The sequence below is a fragment of the Cenococcum geophilum genome, assembly GCF_001692895.1.
Source record: "Cenococcum geophilum 1.58 unplaced genomic scaffold K441scaffold_21, whole genome shotgun sequence".
NCBI classification, from domain to species: Eukaryota; Fungi; Ascomycota; class Dothideomycetes; order Gloniales; family Gloniaceae; genus Cenococcum; species Cenococcum geophilum.
The window spans coordinates 1,657,557-1,677,249 of NW_027137579.1; the positions used below are offsets into that span (position 1 = coordinate 1,657,557).

Sequence of the window (19,693 nt, forward strand, 5' to 3'; positions counted from 1 at the left end):
TGCTGCCCTTAGGGTAAGCCAAACTCTATACCTAAGTTAATCGTCCCTATATAATAGGCGAGTATCTATATCGCGGCGTCTATATATAGTTCGGTAGGGTTATATAGGAACTAACAGAGCTTCCCTACAGCCTAGGCTATATCGGGCCAAGTCTAATTATATAGATACAATAGAGAGCCTATTAGCGATTAGTACCGTTTTACTAGCTCTGGCGGAGCTTAATCCTTAAGCTCGCGTGGCTTAAAGTCTACCGTAAATAGGTAGATTAGTATAGAGGCTGGTGCGCAGTCTTCTATATAGAACGTATATAGGATCTTCCTAATATAGGCGTCCTATACTAGTCGAATTAATCGCGCCTAGCGGTTCCTTATAATTCGAATACCTAGGTAGTACGCAATTAGGCCTAAGTCTCTTACTTTGTACTTATTCCTAAGTGCCTCTTTAAGGAGTTTAATTATCCGTATATCTCGTCCAATCAAGATAAAATCATCAACATAAATAATAATAATTTGGCCACTTTACTAACTAACGAAGACGCATAGGTTAGCTGGAATTGGCATATATTTAAGGGTAATAAAGAAGCTCTTAAGCTCCTTATACCAAAGACATAGGGCCTACTTAAGACCGTAGAGAGCCTTAAGTAGTAGGCCTATAAGAGCAACGCCGTCCTTCTAATACTAACGGTATCCTTTTAGCAGCTAAATATAGATATTCTTGCGGTCAAGCTTCCTATTAAGGAAGGCCGTAATTATATCTAAGTACTCGCACTCTAGATTATATACGGCAACTAGGGCTATTAGTAGCTTAAATATACTAGGTTAAACAACGCTTGCGAACGTGTTGCCATAGTCAATTCCTAGGCGCTGCTTATTACTAGTATAACTCTATGTCTAGGGACACTGACGTCCATTTTCAGATGGTTTGCTCGCTGTTTTAAGCAGCGCTTGTCCCAGGCGCTAAGGCCTAAGCGAAGTGTCTCTCCCCCATCAAAACTTCTAACTGTGTACTTCTATATTTAATCACCTATTACCAGGACGGCCCTATATTCTAAAAAGTGGGTCATCTATCATCCTACTGACTTATAGTCGGTCATAATAGACCTCCCTAGCTTTCAACGTCCCCTAGACATCTATAAAGCTTAACACGCCCGCTACAGCCTTCTACTCGGCATTACTTCTATTAACCAACCACATTAGTTCACTCTTCTTTCTCTTCCCATACTTTAGTTCTTTTCCTATACCTACTTAATATTCTCCGCCATTTTGCTAATCGTATTAACAATTCTATGCTATTACCCGACTTACCCTGTTACTCTGCCTCGCCTTAATTCACAAGTTGGACTCCGCGCCCGCCCTATTGCTATAGCAATACCCTCTTTTTCAGGAACCAAATCAATACATGCCCTTCCCACATAACAAGCCAAAGGAAAGCCTAAGGCATAAACCTAGGCGTAAGTATGGGCATAAACTTAGGCAGAAACCTAGACGGATACCTAAACGTCCGCCTATCTAACGACGTAAGCCACTAGCGCAGCCAAAATATTCGGCTGAGCATTATAAAAAACTCCGCGAAGAATTCAAGAAGATAGGTCTTATAAAGAAAAATCATTCACTAGCAACGAAGAATAATATAAACAAAATTTCAACACGATGGTTAAGGTAAGAGTGCTCTTATCTAAAATGCAATTCTATAGCTTATTATTTAGGTTCTGCGAGAATACAAAAAAACACCCTACTTAACTTCTTAAGAATGCCTTAAACCATAACGTTAAAATTTTTCTTCAGTGGATTGTAGATAATTATCTATTACGGAAAAGGACTAGTATTTATTAGAAATATAAACACTAGCGACAGCTCTATCGAAAATATGCTAAGAAGGATTAGCCTAAAGACGTTAATAAAGAAATTAATAACGTATGGAAATCACTTCAAATATTTATAAAATCCCGCTAACTATTATAGTATATCAACGGACCATTAACTAAGAATAATAGGCTTAACACATCCACCAAGGAAAAGCCAGTAATAAATGTTGACGATATTTTTCGGGTTTTACATCATCACTGGGCTTATAATACCTCTACATTTCCAGACGGGCGACAGAGTCTACAACTTGCATTTTTGATACTTATCTATACATATATAGTATCTCGGCCAGGCGTATTAGTCTATATAAAGAGAAATGCAAAAGTGGTAACCTAATGCGCTCTTAAGACCTATAATGAGGATAGGGGAGTAGGAGATGGCATAAGTGATGACGAAATTAACGATGGAGATAGGGATAACAATGGTAAAGACGAAGATAATAGTGAAATGGATAACCAATATAACGGAATTAGCGAAGGATCCGAGGAAAAGGACGAACCCATTAACACTTTGTGTTATAAATATGTTATACTTATCCTTATTCGAGAGCTGGGGGCTAAACGGGACCTTATTACTATGGAGATTAATTTACGATTTATTAAAGGGTATAGACGGAATTCTAAACGGTAAGGCATATATAACAAGTTTCTCTTTAATGAATGCTAAATTGGATATAGTAAGATATTTTGTCTTTACAAGGTTAACGACCTAATCTTCAATCTAATAATTTATATAATTATCCTAGGAATTCTCGATAATGCCTTTAAACTTAAATTCCAGACTATTAAGCAGGTTTTTATAGTTTAAGTTAACCCGCATCAAACGACCTCGCGTTTAAGATAGAAGAAAAGCTGGGAAAATAAACCAATATTTCGGCAAGCAATTACAACAGCAGATAGGATTGGAACTTCAGATAAGCCTATACCCTACCATACTTTCCTCTACTATATTTAGCGGCTAGGCTTTATAGCCGGAATAATGCAAATCTTCAATCCCTATAATATTTGGCGAGGAATAGGTAAAGCAGTTAACGCTATAGTAACCTAAGCTCAATTATAACAGGTTATAGGTCACAAAGATACTGGTGTCTATTAGGCTTATATAAATGAGCGGATTTTATATAACGTTTAGGCTGCTTTTCTCGGCCGCCCTTTTGCTAACGTACTTATAAAGTCCCTAACGCATATTGGTTAGGACATTAACCTATAGGCTCCTAAAGCGGTTACAGATATAACAAATGATTCTCTTAAGACTTATCTACTTGTTGTAGAGCTCCATTAGCAGCGCGATGCCTTATCTAAAGAAACTAGGGAACTATATAGTACTCTTAAAAATATATAGGCACTTAGGAGTAAAGAGTATAAATTATATACACAAGCTGCATTAGAATTAGAAAAATAAAAGAAGGCCTTAAAAAGGGGGAAACGGAAGGAAATATAGCTTAAATTTTTTAATAAAATCGAGACCAAAGATTTAAGGCGACAGCTTGCGCTATCGGCTGTTAGTCTACGCGAGGAAGAGTAAAAACTAGAACCAGTAGAGCATAGTCCCAAACAAAAACGCGTCATTCAGCTCTTATATAAACGTCTAGCTAATTTTACAACATAAGAAAATTTCCAATATTGAATTAACGCAATCAAAGCCTTACTTAATCTATACCGGGTACTAAAACCTACAGTTAAGCGCAAGGTCATCCGTAATCGTGATTAGGGCATCCTTCCTACTCTAGAGCCAAGTCTAGAGCTAACGGTCAAACCTAAACCGGGCCCTATAAAGATTATAAATCAACAGTATCTCTTCTACGCCTATAAGCCGGGAGTATATACCCTTTTCTATCGCCCGCGTAAAGCAAGGGAATATATTAAGAGGCAATATCTTCGTTTTTTTAAACAGAATAAACCAATCCCATGTTTAGACCCATATTACCGCTTATCAGGAATAATGCTCTTTAAATATAAGCATTTTAAAAACTATATATTTATAGAGCATGGCGCTTCTCTACTAACTTATACCCCATAGTCCGTTACTCTTAGTTTTTTTCTTTTTCTTATAGTATTATAGGAGGTCATATTCGTCCTATTTAGGAATTAGTAAAGTATATTTGGGATAAATACAGTTCGCCAATAGTTAGCGGTCATTAGCTATAAACAACCCACTAAAGTACCTCTTTATAAGCAACTCTACTAGAGGAGGCGGGTTAAGCGGCCGTTTAACTAACTATATTATTAAAATAAAATACCTTACACAAATTATTCAGGACTGGAATTTCTTTACAGTATAGTATACTGCCCCAAAATTTCTTTTAGAATTAACCTATATAGCGCCAAGGATGGCTTTAACCGTTGAAGTAAGTGCAGTCTTTAGCTCCTCGCCTTTTTACAAGGGATTTTCCTTTAAATATGTTCTTAGATTCCAATCCTTCGCTATTTTATATAATTTTTCGTTTATACCAATGTCCCTCACTAGTTTATCTCCACTTTCTATATTTTATTAGAAACATATTACCTATCTTATTATGTCTATACCTATATCTATTCCGCTTGGGTACTATTTATCAAGTATATAAAGGCGTAGAACGGCATCACCAAGTAGTGCAAGACGTTTATTTCCTTTCGTTAGCCCTTTAATATTAGATCGTGATTTAGAAGCACCTGCTGTAAGGAAAACCTAGCCTAGCAAAGCCAAGTTTTTAAAGTAATAGTTAATTCTGTCTTATAACGAGTTATAGTTTAACATTACTACTTTCTGCTAAAGGACATAGGGTAAGTAGGTTATAAAAATCCGCAACTTGCATATATATAACAGGAAACGTGACGTGCTGTTAATCGGAAGACCAAAAGATAAAAAAGAATAATAACTCTGCCTTATTATAAGAGGCTCTAGAGCCTTACTATATACACTAGATAGGTAATAAAGACTAACGTTAACACTAACGTCGATTTGAAACTGTTACCTCATTGCTACTTAATCAACATTACTAATAGGTAATAAAAAGGTAATAGAAATAGTATAAAGTTATAAGGTGATAAGCAACTAGAACAGGAATAGGATAATTATTAAAATCCGACTAAGTCCTAGCCACGTATAATAGATTCAGCTTAAGTACCCTACAATACCCCGCTTCAAAAGCGGATTAACTCCCAGCTCTAGAGCTAAGAAACGGTGTTATATACTAATGTTCTTTTAAAGGGGTCTGTGACATAGATATAGGGGTATATTATGCTATAAGTTGGGCTGTATCGCGAAGTTCAACAGTCGTAAGAACTAGTTAGGGTTAGGGAATTTCGGTGCTCTTAAGTTAACTTAGCAACCCCGCCACACTAAACAACCTTTGCTCATCATTATAGCCAAATTCAGCGCGCAAGACCAATGGAAGGGCCTATGGTTAGTAATATTAGTAAATACGGCGGTGCTTATTCGCCATAACGCCAAGCTTATTACCGTTATTAGTCCCAACGCTAACCACAGCCCACTTTCTCTACTTATACTTTCTCTATTTACCAACCTTAAAAAGTCAACCCCTACTTATTAAGATATGTCCGCTAAGGCAACCGCCAAGAGATCTGCTTATGGGCGGGGCAAAATCCCAGCCGTACAAGAACCCAACTTTATAATATACTATAAAAGGTTGAGAATTGGCATTCCTTAACTACCGAAGATTAAAAAATATGTACTCTTATACTGTCTACCTGCCCCTTCTACCAAACAAGAGTTTAAAATCTCAATTATTAAATCGAGCCTGCCCCGGCCTAGTGCCACTAAGCTTTGTAGAGTCTACTATTAAGGTTTTAACTTCGTAAATACCCATACGGATCCCTTAGTTGTGGTTTGCTATCCTTATCTTTATAGCAGCCGATAGTAAAGCCAGTAGTGGCCTTATATATAATTTTAGGATCGGTTTTCTGTGGATGTTCTGTTAGGATGCTTAGTCTCCTATATAAAGCAACTTATAAATTTTAATAAAAGATAAAACCAGCCTAATGGAGTTTAGCTTTTATTTTCGCCTCTTCAATGCCTAGACAGAGCACTAAATGACCAATAATAGCTTTTTTAATGCTCTTTAACTTGTCAGCTTTATACCACTTCTCGCATTAGTCCACTGCCTTATACCTTTTACTTAATGTACTGGAAATGGCTTTAAAAAGGAAACTTGGAAGAGAAGACAAACATATAACCCAAAAGTGTTAACATTAGAAAGGATAGAAAGTAGAGGATTTCGTACGTCTTTAACTCGTTAGGCTTTTAAAGGCCTAGTTATATAACTATCTTACTTTTTAAGGATTAAGTGTTATAAATGGAAACACAACCTATAAGTAGCTAGGAGGAAAAAGGATATTTGGGATACAAAGAGATATCTTCCATACCAGTTCTATACCTCGCTACACTGTATAATAGAGCGCAGAATCTAGTTGGTGCGACATTCTACTAGTTCGAATCAAGTGAAGATAAGAGTGTTGGCGATGTTAGGTGTCGGTAATAATAATAGCATAGGATTAAGTGGCCGAGTTATATACTAGCGCTATGCAGTTATAGGAAATTGGAGTTGTTTATAGGCGCCAGCATACAAAGAGCCGTGCCTATTATTCCTGTAATAAATAATACACGCGTTTTGTAATATCTCTTTATAATACCTTTATAATATATAGGAGTCCATTCTCTTAAACTATCTATTTATGTCGAGTATAATATATAGCTGCTATATAAATATAACGAAGTGGTAATGTTAGTAAAATTCCATTACGAGGCTAATAAACGGAGCAGATTCTTTAAAGGTTGTTATATAATAAAGAACGCAGGTATCTAAGCTGTTTGCGGGCAGTGGACTCTAGGGGGTAGGCGGAATAATTACTAGAGTAACATTCATTCCCAGTGTTAGTGATTTTATAGTTTGTAAGACTGTAATAGAATATAGTATATATAATGCAATCAGCAAGTATAAGCGCGGACGGTACTCTTCTATCTAACGTTATTAGGGTTTTAAGTTGGGCGGAATTGCAGACGCTGTCGCCCCGCTATATAGTAAGTACATAACCCCATCATTTAATTCCCAACGCCGGTAAGAGAGAAATAAGATTATAATTTAGGAGCGGAGCGAATTATATCATACTACGAGGTAGCAAGGTTCAGCTATATATGGCTAAAGATAAAAAGTTACGAGTTTAATCCTATTCTTAGACGTATTTAAAGCTCTTAAAAAGGACACGTTGCTAATAGTAAGGCCGGTTCAGGCGCCTATAGCTAGGCATATAACACTTAACCAAATTTAGTTTAGCGGACCTTAGTTAAGAGTAAAGGAAAACTTCCAACAGCGCCCCAAGGCAGAGGCCGGTTTCGCTAACAACTATAGCTATCCCTAAGAGGTATCCAATAAAATAGAAAACTTCACCCAAATCTTAAAATTTCTAGGATTATATTGCCTAAGAAATTTAAGGGACATTAAAATAAGGTATAGTGGTAATATTATAGTTTTCTTATCTACTGCAACTCGCTTCCATATAAGAGCCTCCCATATTAAAATATCGTCTTTATATACAAATTCGAATATAAATCGAATATAATTATATACGCATACTTTATTAACTCTATTTCTTTACTATAAGCCTAAGGCTTCCTCCTACTGTATTCGGTAGATCTGCGTCGCCTTATACTACGGCTAGGCAGGGTGTAGCTAGTAAGGGGGGAGGCTCGTCGGATAATTAAGTACGGTATTTACCTATTACGCCCTCATTACACCGTCCTTTTAGCTCAATAGGATTATAATTTAAGCAGGCGATACCTATTAAGACTTAGTAATAGAGAGGCTAGTAAGAAATAGAGTTTTATATATTTTAAGTAAAAAAAGTACTGCGCATACAATTATATACAATTTATATTCGAATTTGTATATAAAGACGACATTTTAATATAGGAGGCTCTTATCCGGAAGTAAGTTGCAGTAGATAAGAAAACTACAATATCTAATAGGGCACCCAAAACTGTAGCAACCCTACACTACTAACTTTTTCTCCTTAACTAGCTCCTTTATATAGACAGATTCTTTCTTACAGGCCTATTTTTCCTAAGGGCGGACCTTTTCATCCCTAAAAGTTATCCGTTTGTTCCCCCCTAGTTATTAAAAGGTTAAGTTTAAAGTCAATAAGCTCCCGTGCTCTTAGTGAACATATTCTTCTAGTAATCTATTTAAACTGGCGTTAAATCCACTCTAATCCTCTAGTCTAAATATAAGTTACCTATATAGGCTAATTCGCCATTTTATATCCAATTAGCGTGAGTATAAATCGCTCTGTTCTTCTATACCATTAACCCTAAATATCTTATCAGCCCTCTATACCTATCTAGTAAGCTCCTTAAGGTAAACAAAAGTAATTTCTATCGTTTTACCTTCGTATCTATCCCGGTCCCCATCGCGTATAAGGATCCCTTAGTTACTAGATCGCCTCCCAAACTCAAATCTATAAGATTTAGTTTGGTTATTACTCTAAAATTTACACTAAGCTAAATTTTAGTATCTTTAACGGTTAAAATAAGTTTTAGCCTTTTTAATCTTGCGAATAAAGTTTCTAAATATATTAAGGCCGTGGAGGTAATAGAGGAATTGCCTAGGTGGAACCTCCGGGTGATTTACTACAGTTTAGATAGAAAAGTCATTAAAAAGTTTATAATAATCGGCGAGGATAATTTAATTATAAATATCTTTAAGAATATTGATACTTAAGATGCGGCAGATTATATTATGGGAATAAAGTAGCAAAGAGCAGGATATATAATGATATTAATTAGAGAAAGAGTACAAAAGTAGGTGCTAAAGCGTTTAGCACCGAAGGAAAAGGTAGAGATGCTAAGAAGGATTAAAGACTATTAAAAAGAGTTAGAATGTTAATGGCCGGATAGGATTTTTAAGAAATACGTTAAGGTTAAGAGATTTCTAAAGCATTACCCGAAAATAATAAAGAAATGCGTGGTGTATAAGGGAGGGTATTTGTTAGGGGAGTTAGTACTAATAGTAGACTACTAAAAGTACAGCTTTTATAATAGATGCTATTAGGAGAATAGAGTATACCTAAAGTATAAGGAGGAGGAAAGCAACTATGGCTCGGAATAGTAGCTTTTATCCACCAATACCTTAGCCCTCTATCTTCTGCTAGGTGCTAGTTTTAATCTTTATCTCTTATATATATAAGAGAGTATATTATATAAATAAATAGTATTATTAAAGTAAGCGTGTATACAATTATCGCTTAAAGGGAAATTATCTATAAACCATTACAAGCGTTTAGATATTGTTGGCTAAAACAGTATATAACGCCGCTAACAACCGAATGTTCTAACTTTAGCTTAACACTCTAAGGACTTAAAAGGAGGGGAAAACTAGCCCACTCCTGCCATTCCTTAAAAAGCACTCTTAACTATTAAAAATGTCTATACTTTATCTAACCATCGAATTAATTCTCATAATAGCGGAGTATCTTAAACGCGTATGCGACGTTAATGCTCTTGTTATTACAGGTCGTCACTTCTACCGTATATTAAATAATGAGCTTTATAAACGCGACAGCAGCTCCACAATATACTAGGCAGCGAAGTTTAGGTAGGCTAGCACCGCTTAGAAGGCTGTTCCGTTTATTAACGTCAACAACCTTATCAAGCCCTTGCTATTGGCCGCGGAGGAAGGCTATGTAGATGTAGTTCGCCTGCTACTGGAACGGGGCGCGCCCATTAACGCGCTAAGAGAAGGCGAAAGCGTGCTCTTAGAACTTTCGTGGAGAAGCAACGTAGAAATCGTCAAACTATTGCTCAAGTATGGGGCCGAAGTCAAGCCTACTAATAGACGTATCCCACTGAACGCAGCCATTTCCTATGGCCAAAAAGAGATTATATATATACTATAGGATACTAGAGCACGACCAGACCCCTTTACACAAAAGGCAGCTATATATAACCCGGTTAAGATTACTTTTATTTAACTATTACTTAAAGAAGGCATCATTCTTCGTAAAGAGAACTTTAAGCCACTTCGTTTCGGCTCGCGACTTCACCCAAAATAGGAAAAGGCTATTATAAACCTACTACGCCGCGAACAAATAAAAAGAGTTGGTAAGTGCTAGGTTAAGCTAAATTCCCGGGCTTTACTTATAGCATACACGTAGTTTCAAGATTTATATTACTAGTGTTCTAAAGATCACGACTATAAAGCTAGTAAGAAGTTAAGGATAGAAGTATAGCTACATTACCACAGCCTCCTTACTAGAGAGCGAGACGAGGGTACCTATGATTTATTAGGAAGGACTAATACAACTCCTAAAGTTTAATAAATTAACTCTCGGCCGACAATATTAACTTAAGTTGGCTTACTATTAACGGAGACTGCTTATACTATATATGTATTATTATATAACCGGTGAATTTGGTTTAGTAGTTGTTTAGGTAAATATAAAAAACCTAAAAGCTACCTAAATGCTACGTTGTAATAGCTATTGCCACCTTTTTAGTAAGGATATAGGGATAGGGTATAAACTTCGATCTATTCTATATCTCTCTTAAATAAAGTACACTTTCATACTTAGCTAGGCGATGTAATAGCTCCCTATACTTACAAGCGGGCCTCCTAATTGTTTTGTTGCTCTTGGTTAACCTTTATAGCATACCCTTCTAGAGCTTTATAAGTTGATATTTACAAAGCCTAGAATCCCTAGAAGAGTATATAGTTTTTAATTCTTCTCCTAAAGTCTTCTTAAACTTTTGCAAGCTTTTTAGTAAAGCTTGGCATCCTTATTTATGGAAAATTTCTTCTATCTAAATCCAGCCCTCCTGTACTTTCTCCCATTCTAACTATATCTTAGGTCTTAAAGCTTCTAGGTCAAGCTAATTACTATATTATAACCGCCCAGCTCTGTCTAGAGTAGTAGTTTTCTTTACCTCCCTAGGAGACTTCTAGCGTATAGGAGACTTCTAGCGTGTAGGAGATTCCGCGAAAGGGATAGGAGCGTTAAAATCCTCTTTAATAAGGATTGGATAATTTACGTAATTGTTAGCATATATACAGTATTCTCTTTTTACCTCTTTTTATATTTTAGTATACCTTTAGAAAATCTAAATAAACCTTAATAGTCGTTCCTAAGGTTTTGCTCTAAATCTAGGTATTACTGCTAGATAAGTTTACCTGGCTGCTTATAATCTTCTATATCTATCTACTCCTCTTTTATAGACTTTAGTTAGCATTTATTAAGGCCAATATAGAAAAGCGTACGTTATATTACCTTCATCGGAGTGAACTTCTATGGTATTAGTATAAGTATATAGCTCGGTTGTGTTTTTAGAGCTAGAACCTTCCATAGGCACATACCATCCAAACTCCTTTATTATTTGGCCAGCTATTATTACAGAAGTATTTGCCGTTTTAGAGAAGTAGCTAGAGTAGCAGAAGATTTATTCAAATTAGGTATTATATACTTAAACGTCCTCTAGCATAATTTCGTCAATAGAAGGTTTAGGGTTAAGAGAATCGGTTATAGCCAAGCCTTGCCCGCTACTGATTAAGAAATGCTTTAGGTGGGATATAGGGGACTTGCTTATAAGCTCTATAGCTGCTAGGCTGTTAGCAGTAAATATTATAGGAATTACGTAAGTCTTTCTATTTAGAGTTTTGTCGGCTTTAAATCCCGTAAAGGTATCTTTAAACATAAAAGGAATAGGACCGGTAGAATTAAGTACAGAATCTACCTATGCTAACCTTAAATAAGTGGCTTTAGAGATAGAGAAATACTTAGGAGGATATTCGAAGTTAGAATAATCCATTGCTAATATATATGGTAGGTTTATTTAAAAGGAGATAGGGTTGTCTAAGAAGGGAGATAGGTTTATCTAAGAAGTGCGAACGCCGGGGTTTAAATACCACTCCTTACCATTCTATATAACGTGGGTTTCCGCTTAAAGATAGGGCAGTATTAGGGAATGTTCTTAACTAAGGATTTCTGCTCTGTGTTGCTAAGCCCCTAATCTAACCACGTAAGATAAACTTAGCCTAGGTGGTTCCTAAGCCTAAATAAGACGCTCTGTGCCGTCTACCCATATAGTAGAGCCTTTAGAGCCCTTAGTATAAGCTAATTAACTACTCCCACTACTATCTATTATGCTATATAAGGCATATCCTAAATCGCTAAGGCTTTAAGGCCTCGCGCCGGCTTCCGTTCCCCCTATAATAGTAATACCTTTATATATAGTTCCGCTTAGCTAATTCGTAAGCCTTGGCCGTAAAAGTTGCTTTAGGTCATTTAAACTAAAGGCCGTATAACCTTCTCCCTTAAGGCAGTGGATATTCTAGGTTAAGGGATGCAGATATACGCCGCCCGATATAATACTTACACGTAACGGTCTATCTTAGGTGCTGCGCCTCTAGGGTATAGTAAGGGCACGCATTATATAAACCCTTCTCCAGTTTGGTAGGGTAGGGGCTACTATAGCGTAGCCGCGAGGCGTATTATTAATGCGGTAATGTCAGGGCCTTAAAAATGGGATTATATATAAAGGTATAGTCTGCCTATATACTATAAGTAATAGGAGGTAGTAAAAAGGTTTTATAACTTAACCTAACTTACACATTATCTCTTGGGTAAACTCTATCCTTTACTTAGTTATTAGAGTTTAGGTATTAACCGTATACTTATAGCTATGCTAAACAACTAAGGACACAGGCGTGGAGTAAATTTTAGCGTTAAAATAGGCTAAAATAGGGGCGCGGAGATATTGGCGCAAGGGAAGTACTAGCGTAATTGCAGTGCTGGTAATAGTAAGGGGTCTCCTTCGCTCTTTTCAGTTAAGTAATCCTAAAAAGTCTCTTACCCATAGCTTCTACTATTAGATTTTAAAATAATTACACCACGATTATAGAAGTAATGTTATTATAGCCTTCACAACCATATAAACTAAAAGAGGCTTAAACTATTACCGCAATAATGTTTTTTCTAATATACATTAGATACTGGCAAAACTACTTCCTTACAAAACCTTTAGTAAAGTGTAGGTTTGCGCGCCGCGCTAGGTTATAAAAAAAGTCCTAGGAATAGAGGCCGGTTAAAAAGGGGATTAATATAGGAGACGCTTATATTTATATTATAGGCTATATTAACTACGGTTATAACGGAGGAAGACTTATACGTAAGGGAGGCTTAGTAGAGCGTTAATTACCCTTTCTATACTTTAGGGGTCCGTAGTGTACTATGCCTTCTTACTAGGAATTGCGCCGGAGAACTAGATATATATATTTAAATAAAGCGGTCCTAGTTATATAAGCAGCTAGTCCAGCATAGGGATATTCTATTGTGGCTTAGCTAGCAGCACCAGTATTATAAATTTAGAAGTTACCACCGGTGCCTATAAGAGGGTTAGGATATATAAGCTAGTAGACAAACAATGCGGTAACTGCTAGTAGGGGGTAGTTTCTGTAAGAGGATAAGCCCTTAAGATATCATTATACTTATTAGGCCTATACGCAATAAGGAAGTATATATAATTAAAATCCACAGTTTAATTTAGGGCTCTATGTATGCTATATCCTAATTACGGATTATATTGGTTCTTATTCGCTAGACAGCTAAATTTAAAGCCTAAACTAGGTAATATTAGCCCTAGGCTAGATTTTTTAGCTATTAATTTATTAAGGGGGGTAGAGGCTATAAATAACCGCCTTACCGGCCGTACCTACATCGCTATATTAGAATACTTAGAAGACACAGGGTAATATAAACCATTGTCTTTAATATAACTATTGTGTAAAGGTATAGTAAGGTCAAATATAGATAGAGAGGGGATTAAGCCCCGTCTATAGTTGTATCTTAACGTATTTATAATATAACAGTTATATTATTAAGTTAGTGTATCGGCTTAGCCTTTAAGCCTTAGCTTTCTAGGCAAAGCTAAGTAAAGCCTATATTTAGCTCTTCTACAAGTTATACAAGAAGAGTAGGATATATAATTAACGGTAAGTAATTTAAAGGTAAAGGTAGGGGATAGCACGTTATATTTAACTAAGGTGTGCCTTATTTCCAACTCTTTAATAGGGTACTACTAATATTGCTAAGCTATACCGTTTATCCCGAAGCCTAAAGGCTTAGATAATACCTTTAACGTAGTAAAATAGGTACGTTAATAGTGGTTTCCGAGTGGCTTTATCATTCATTAGCCCACTAATATAAACAGAGTATCTTATCAGCCACAGAATGCAAGAATAATTTAGGGTATAATAATCCTAGTGCAGAAGAAAATAATGGCGTAGTAAAGCCGCCTAAACATACTTTATCTTAATACCACTATTTATTAGAGTCCTTAGACTCTGGCTAGGGCATAAACCGTACCCAAATAAAAAATTAAGAGCCTTAAAAGAAGCCGGAATAAGACTTTAGAGTGTATAGGTAAACAATATTAAAGAGGCTGAAAATAAAATCACGGAATATAAGCGGAAAAGGATATAAACAAGCTGCCTTTTAGTGTTTAGCCTTGGAGTTATTATAATATATTATTTGTTTATAGAAGACGCTTTATATATAGGATTGGAGTTAAACAGTTTGCACTTTTGCGGTATTTATATCCCTGCCAATAATTTAGTCAGTAGGTGCTTTAGTCTCCGCAGTAAACTAAAATTATATTACTAAGTTTAGACCACCTCTCGCATATTACTACCTCTTGCACACTTTTCCTTACCAAAAAATACTAAAATAAAGGTGCGCTAAGCCGCTCCCTACCTGCAATACCCTGGACATATAGTTAGTGCTTCTCGTATACCCTAAGACCTAGTATAGGAAGTAGGTGTGCTATATATTAGGATACTTATAATGCTTTGCGTTTGATAAGCCAATTAGCGGATTTTAAGCTCCCTTATCATCAAGTAGTGTGGAATAGACGTCGACCCCTTACGGCTGTATTTCCTACTAAGCTATAACAGATATATAGGGACGTCTTATATTACAGAGCTTATTTTAGCGTTTTATGTTTTCTAAGTATAATACTTTTGTCTATAGATACGTATAAGCAAAGCCATAGATATACTTTAGATTTTAGGCAGAAATAGCCTATCTAGCAAGCAACTAGTGCAGCTATGCCGTAATACTAGCAACCCGGAAGCTAACAGCGCCCGCCATCCAAATTTGCATTTATGGTGTAGCTATTTTCCTTAGGCGTACTTATAACATCGACTTAAACGTTAGCTTTTTATAATTATTTACTATAAGCCTATAATTTCGCATTTATACATCTTAAAGCTCAGGTAGGCGCAGTAACTAATAATAAGCTAGAATATTACTTTAGTCCTTAAAGCCACCTTTATCCCTATAGGTATAAGGTCTAAGATATAATGCGCTTAAAAACAACTAGCCTTGCTATGCCGTCCTTCTAATAGAAGGTTAGGCCTAGTGCAATTATCATTTTAAGGAGATAAAGTCTCTAAATATAAACTAGAAGCAAGCTTAGCAGGAAGCCGATAATATTAAAGGGCCCCTTAATTTTAACTCCGCTAACCGGAAAGTAGATAAGTTATATTTAGTTATTAATCTAAGAAGGTAGATTAGTGTACGCTTCTATAGGACTAATAGTAATACCGCCAACCATATTTAGTGGATTATAAAACTGGAATAAGATATACGGGCCTTTACTAACCGGAGTCTAGGTAGGTTTTATGCCATAAGTATAGTAAAGCCCAATTAGGTACTTCCTTTCTAATATTATACCTAGGGCCAAGCCTTGCCGAAACTGACCTTCTAAAGATAAAGATAGTAACGCTAACCACTCTCCAAAGCATCCCCAATAATAGCACTGTTATAATTTTAAAGGATTTCTACGCGGGCTTCTGCGCAAGTACCGTCCGTCAGCTTTATAAAATCGTACCAGACCTTAACAACTCTCTACCAGAGCGTAGCGCTGTAAGTCTAGATCTAAGACCTCCGACGCCTAAGGATGGTAGTACTGATATACTACGTAGCTAGTTTTAAATTATAGTATTTAATAAAAGCGACCCTAAGGTGCTTAAGTAGGCAACTAGAGCAGTAAGCATTAATAAATTCCTAAAAGGTCTCTACGCCAGCCAGGTAGAGACTTACGTTAACTTCTTTAAGAAGGCATGGCGTCTACATGCTCTTTAATATCTTAGGGTCGCCATCTAGGCATAAACGCTTGCCGCTCTTAAATTTAAGAATGCGAGAATCCTAGGCGGCGTTATTCTATCCAATATAGAAGGCCTAAAAATGACTAAGCCGTATTAGGACATACTCTATCAATAGCTCCTAAAGCTCCTTACTCCTTAGACTCTTCTAACCATCTATAAAAGCTTTAAAGATTATAGCTCTATTTACAAGCTATTAATAATAGGATTATATAATAAATATTAGTGCGACCCGGAAAGCCTTCTACTTAAATATACTACTGCAGTGTATTTTAGTTTTATACCTTCTAATAAGGTTAACTATAAGAGCTTCCTACTTTCCACAAACCTAAAAGATAGTTTAGTTTTGCAAGTCTAGTATCAAAACTATATAATAGGATAGATAGCCATAGGTAATTCGTTAACCCGTCAGCTTCTAAATAAATTACAAAAGCGACCCGACCACCTATTACTTATTATCTATAAAGGAACCAACGCCAATAACACGGTCTATCCGTTTAAAGACAATGCCCCTATCAGGCGGCGCCGTTTAGCGAAAACGGAGGAGGAACTTAAGAACGTTAAGTAGACAACTAAGGTTACTTTAGAAGATATAAAAAATACTCTAAGGAAAGACTCAATATATAATCCGCTAGTAGTGGACTCTTAGCAATTCATTATCATTAATAAGCAACCTAGCTTACCGTTCTCACTTTTTAATATTATCTAGGACGCTTTACTAATACTTATTAGCGACCCCTCCCTAAGGCAACTAGCCAGAAGAGTTATTTAAGACGTAATACCACCTGCGGTTTAGGAGATATTTTAGGAGGAAATAACCCTATAGAATACCTTTGATTTAGAATACCTACCCCCTTAGGATATTAAATATAAGGGAAATAGATTTAGGTCTTAGGACTTAAATAAAGGATTACTTATAAGTCGCTAGTCCGAATTTAAGAAGTCTTATACTAGAGATAAAGATCGGTTTATTATATACATCGTTTAGGATATAGAAAAAAGAGGTATAATTAGTCTTAATTTAGAATACAGACCTACCTAAACTCGGCTATTAGTTATTTAAGGTATAGATAGAGGCCTTAACCTATACTTCCCATACAACTTTAGAGAAAAATCACCAGAGTTATTAGAGTCCACAACATCCTATAGAGCACTCCCTCCACCTAATTATCTTGTTAAATTTGCGGAGACCTTTAAAGAGAAGCATCCAAATGCGTTCATGGCTAAGGGTTCTATTCAGACCCACTACTATACTTAGCCTATGCCGGCTATTAAACGACTAGGGAAGGCCGGGCTCAATTTCGGCACCTGGTAAGGACACGTCTATTATTAGGGATCTATACCGTTTAACAGACCTTAGTCGGAGCGAATATGGTAGTACTACGTCCACTACTATATAAACGCAAAATACCCCTTTATAATGTTCTACCTTATAAGCTTTATTATTTGTGCCACTAATAAAACTAATATTTAAGATATAATGGCTGCCATTTTAGATAAAGCGGATACGTATAGCTAGAAGCTCATAATTCCACCCCCCTATAATTGGACTTCGGATATCCAGAGTTTAAATTTAGATAGAACTTTTTATGGAATTAGACCTATATAGTGGTGTATTCACGGCGGCTTCGTTTTAAGCGTTTAACAATAAGATAATACAAAATCGTCAAAAAAAAATTCATAGATAGGATATACACGGCACGCAGGTCGCGTACCACATATATTGCATATTAACGTACTATAAGGGTTATAGGGAGTTTAGGATGTACTTAAGCACATATAATTCTTACCTAGATATCTTCTTTCCTTTATAATTAATCTGGCATTTATTAGACAATAAAACACACATTATTTATCGTAAATTATTACTATATAACCTCTCGCCTACTAACCCGGAACGCCCTCGCTATAAGTTAGTTAGGCTTAACCGTATAACACTAGCCGGTTTAGTAACAGTTTACAATGCCACTAAAGTGCAACCAACAACGAAACTATGCCTAGGGATACCAATAATAGGATGGACCCGCGACCAAATAAGGGAATTAGCGGACAAGGTAAGCACCATTAGGGAAAATCTAAGACAACCTAAACAGTCGACTGCAAAGTTTCCATATGGGGATGCACCTTCGTCAAATATTAAGTTAATGGCATTACGGAGACCTCTTCGGCCTCCTATAGCTACAGTTATTCAAACTATAGGTCTCTATAAACTACTTATATATCGACTTACTTTAGAATAAAGTCGCAGATAAGATAATTCTTAAATTTAAGACCGGTGGGGGAATTAAGAACGTTACTAAAACAACATTATTATAGACTTAATATATTAAGGAATATAGTAAATATAAATTACCTTTCTACCTTTAGTTTAATAATAAAGTAAGGCTTATAAATGTTACTATATAAAGTGCAAAATAGAGTACTCCTAAGCAGAATTAAGCAGTATCCCCTATTTCCATTCTAATATCCAAGCCCAGTAAGTAAGCGTTAGAGTATACAGAGTGTAATATATAGTAAGGGAAAGCGCAAACAATATAGAATATAGTTGCGTTTACTATATAAAGGATAACAAGGAATAAGTTCTTTCTACCAACCCAAACCTGCCTATATGGTATTTATAAATTAGAGAGAATAAACGCTAAAATGCACTAATAGTAAAATGCAAGCACTATACTAATAATTAAGCAACCCGTAATTGTCTTATAAAGGAGTCTAGCTAAGGCGTAATCTAGGTAATTAAGGTGATTAGAAGAATAGGAAATTAGCAGGCTAGCTAATAATTCGGAAACTTAAAGAGGAAGTAGTTTATAATTTATATAGTTTATATAATTTATACAAAAGTATTTTATTCCAACCGTTATATTCCAAGGAACTTAGTAATTATACTCCAGAGGTAAAAACTAAATATAAGTATTAGTAATTAAAGGTACCTAGTTAGACTTATTTATACTAACCTATAAAGTAAAAGCTCCGGCCTTTTCTCTTCTCTTATCCGTAACTATTGCCAAGACAATTCCTATCAATCCTATTCCGGCGCATGCTATAGCGATATACGCTGCTTTTAAGCACATCATATCTAGCTACATCTTTTAGAAGTAGTTAGTTTTGGCAAGTAGCTAAGAATATAATAGACGCTGGTAGATTTGGGAAGCGTAAGTACTATAAGGTTAACATAATATATAGCGTGACTTTTAATATAAAAGAAAGGTAATAAGTAGAATAAAAAAAGCGAGTAGGGGCACGTAAGGAAGGCTAAATTTAGGTAGGCCGGCACCTAGTTTATTAATATAGTCCTTAGTTTCACTAAGCTAACTTTATAAGCTAGTTTTATATCATTTCTAGAGGAAGACCGCTAGAGGTACCAATAATCGCTTAACTAATGGCTAGTGTAGCCAAGGTAGATAACGCGGGTAAGGTAAATGGCACGGATAAGGTAGATAACACGGGTAAGGTGGATAACATAGGTAAAGCCGATAAGGCTAAGTAAGTTATTAACATTAACTAAACGCTAAGGAGTAGCATTAGCTAGTAGGACGAGGATAAGAACGAGGAAGAAGAACGTATAATATAACGTAGGACGGTAATAAGCAGGATAGAGACAAGGATATCCAATACTACCCTATTATTACCTTTAAAGGCTATACCGTACTTAAAACAGTCAATAATAATAAAATCTATC

General features: G+C 35.9%; 1 protein-coding gene across 1 annotated transcript; it reads left to right on the forward strand.

Annotated features, from left to right (window-relative positions):
- Nucleotides 1-1,961: 1,961 nt before the first annotated feature.
- K441DRAFT_560250 (uncharacterized protein) lies at nucleotides 1,962-2,672 on the forward strand (the record flags this gene model as incomplete). Its single annotated transcript, XM_067643486.1, has 4 exons — nucleotides 1,962-2,192; nucleotides 2,214-2,289; nucleotides 2,344-2,491; nucleotides 2,543-2,672. Coding segments are annotated over 4 exons (585 nt in total), but the record flags the coding sequence as incomplete, so codon positions are not given.
- Nucleotides 2,673-19,693: the final 17,021 nt, after the last annotated feature.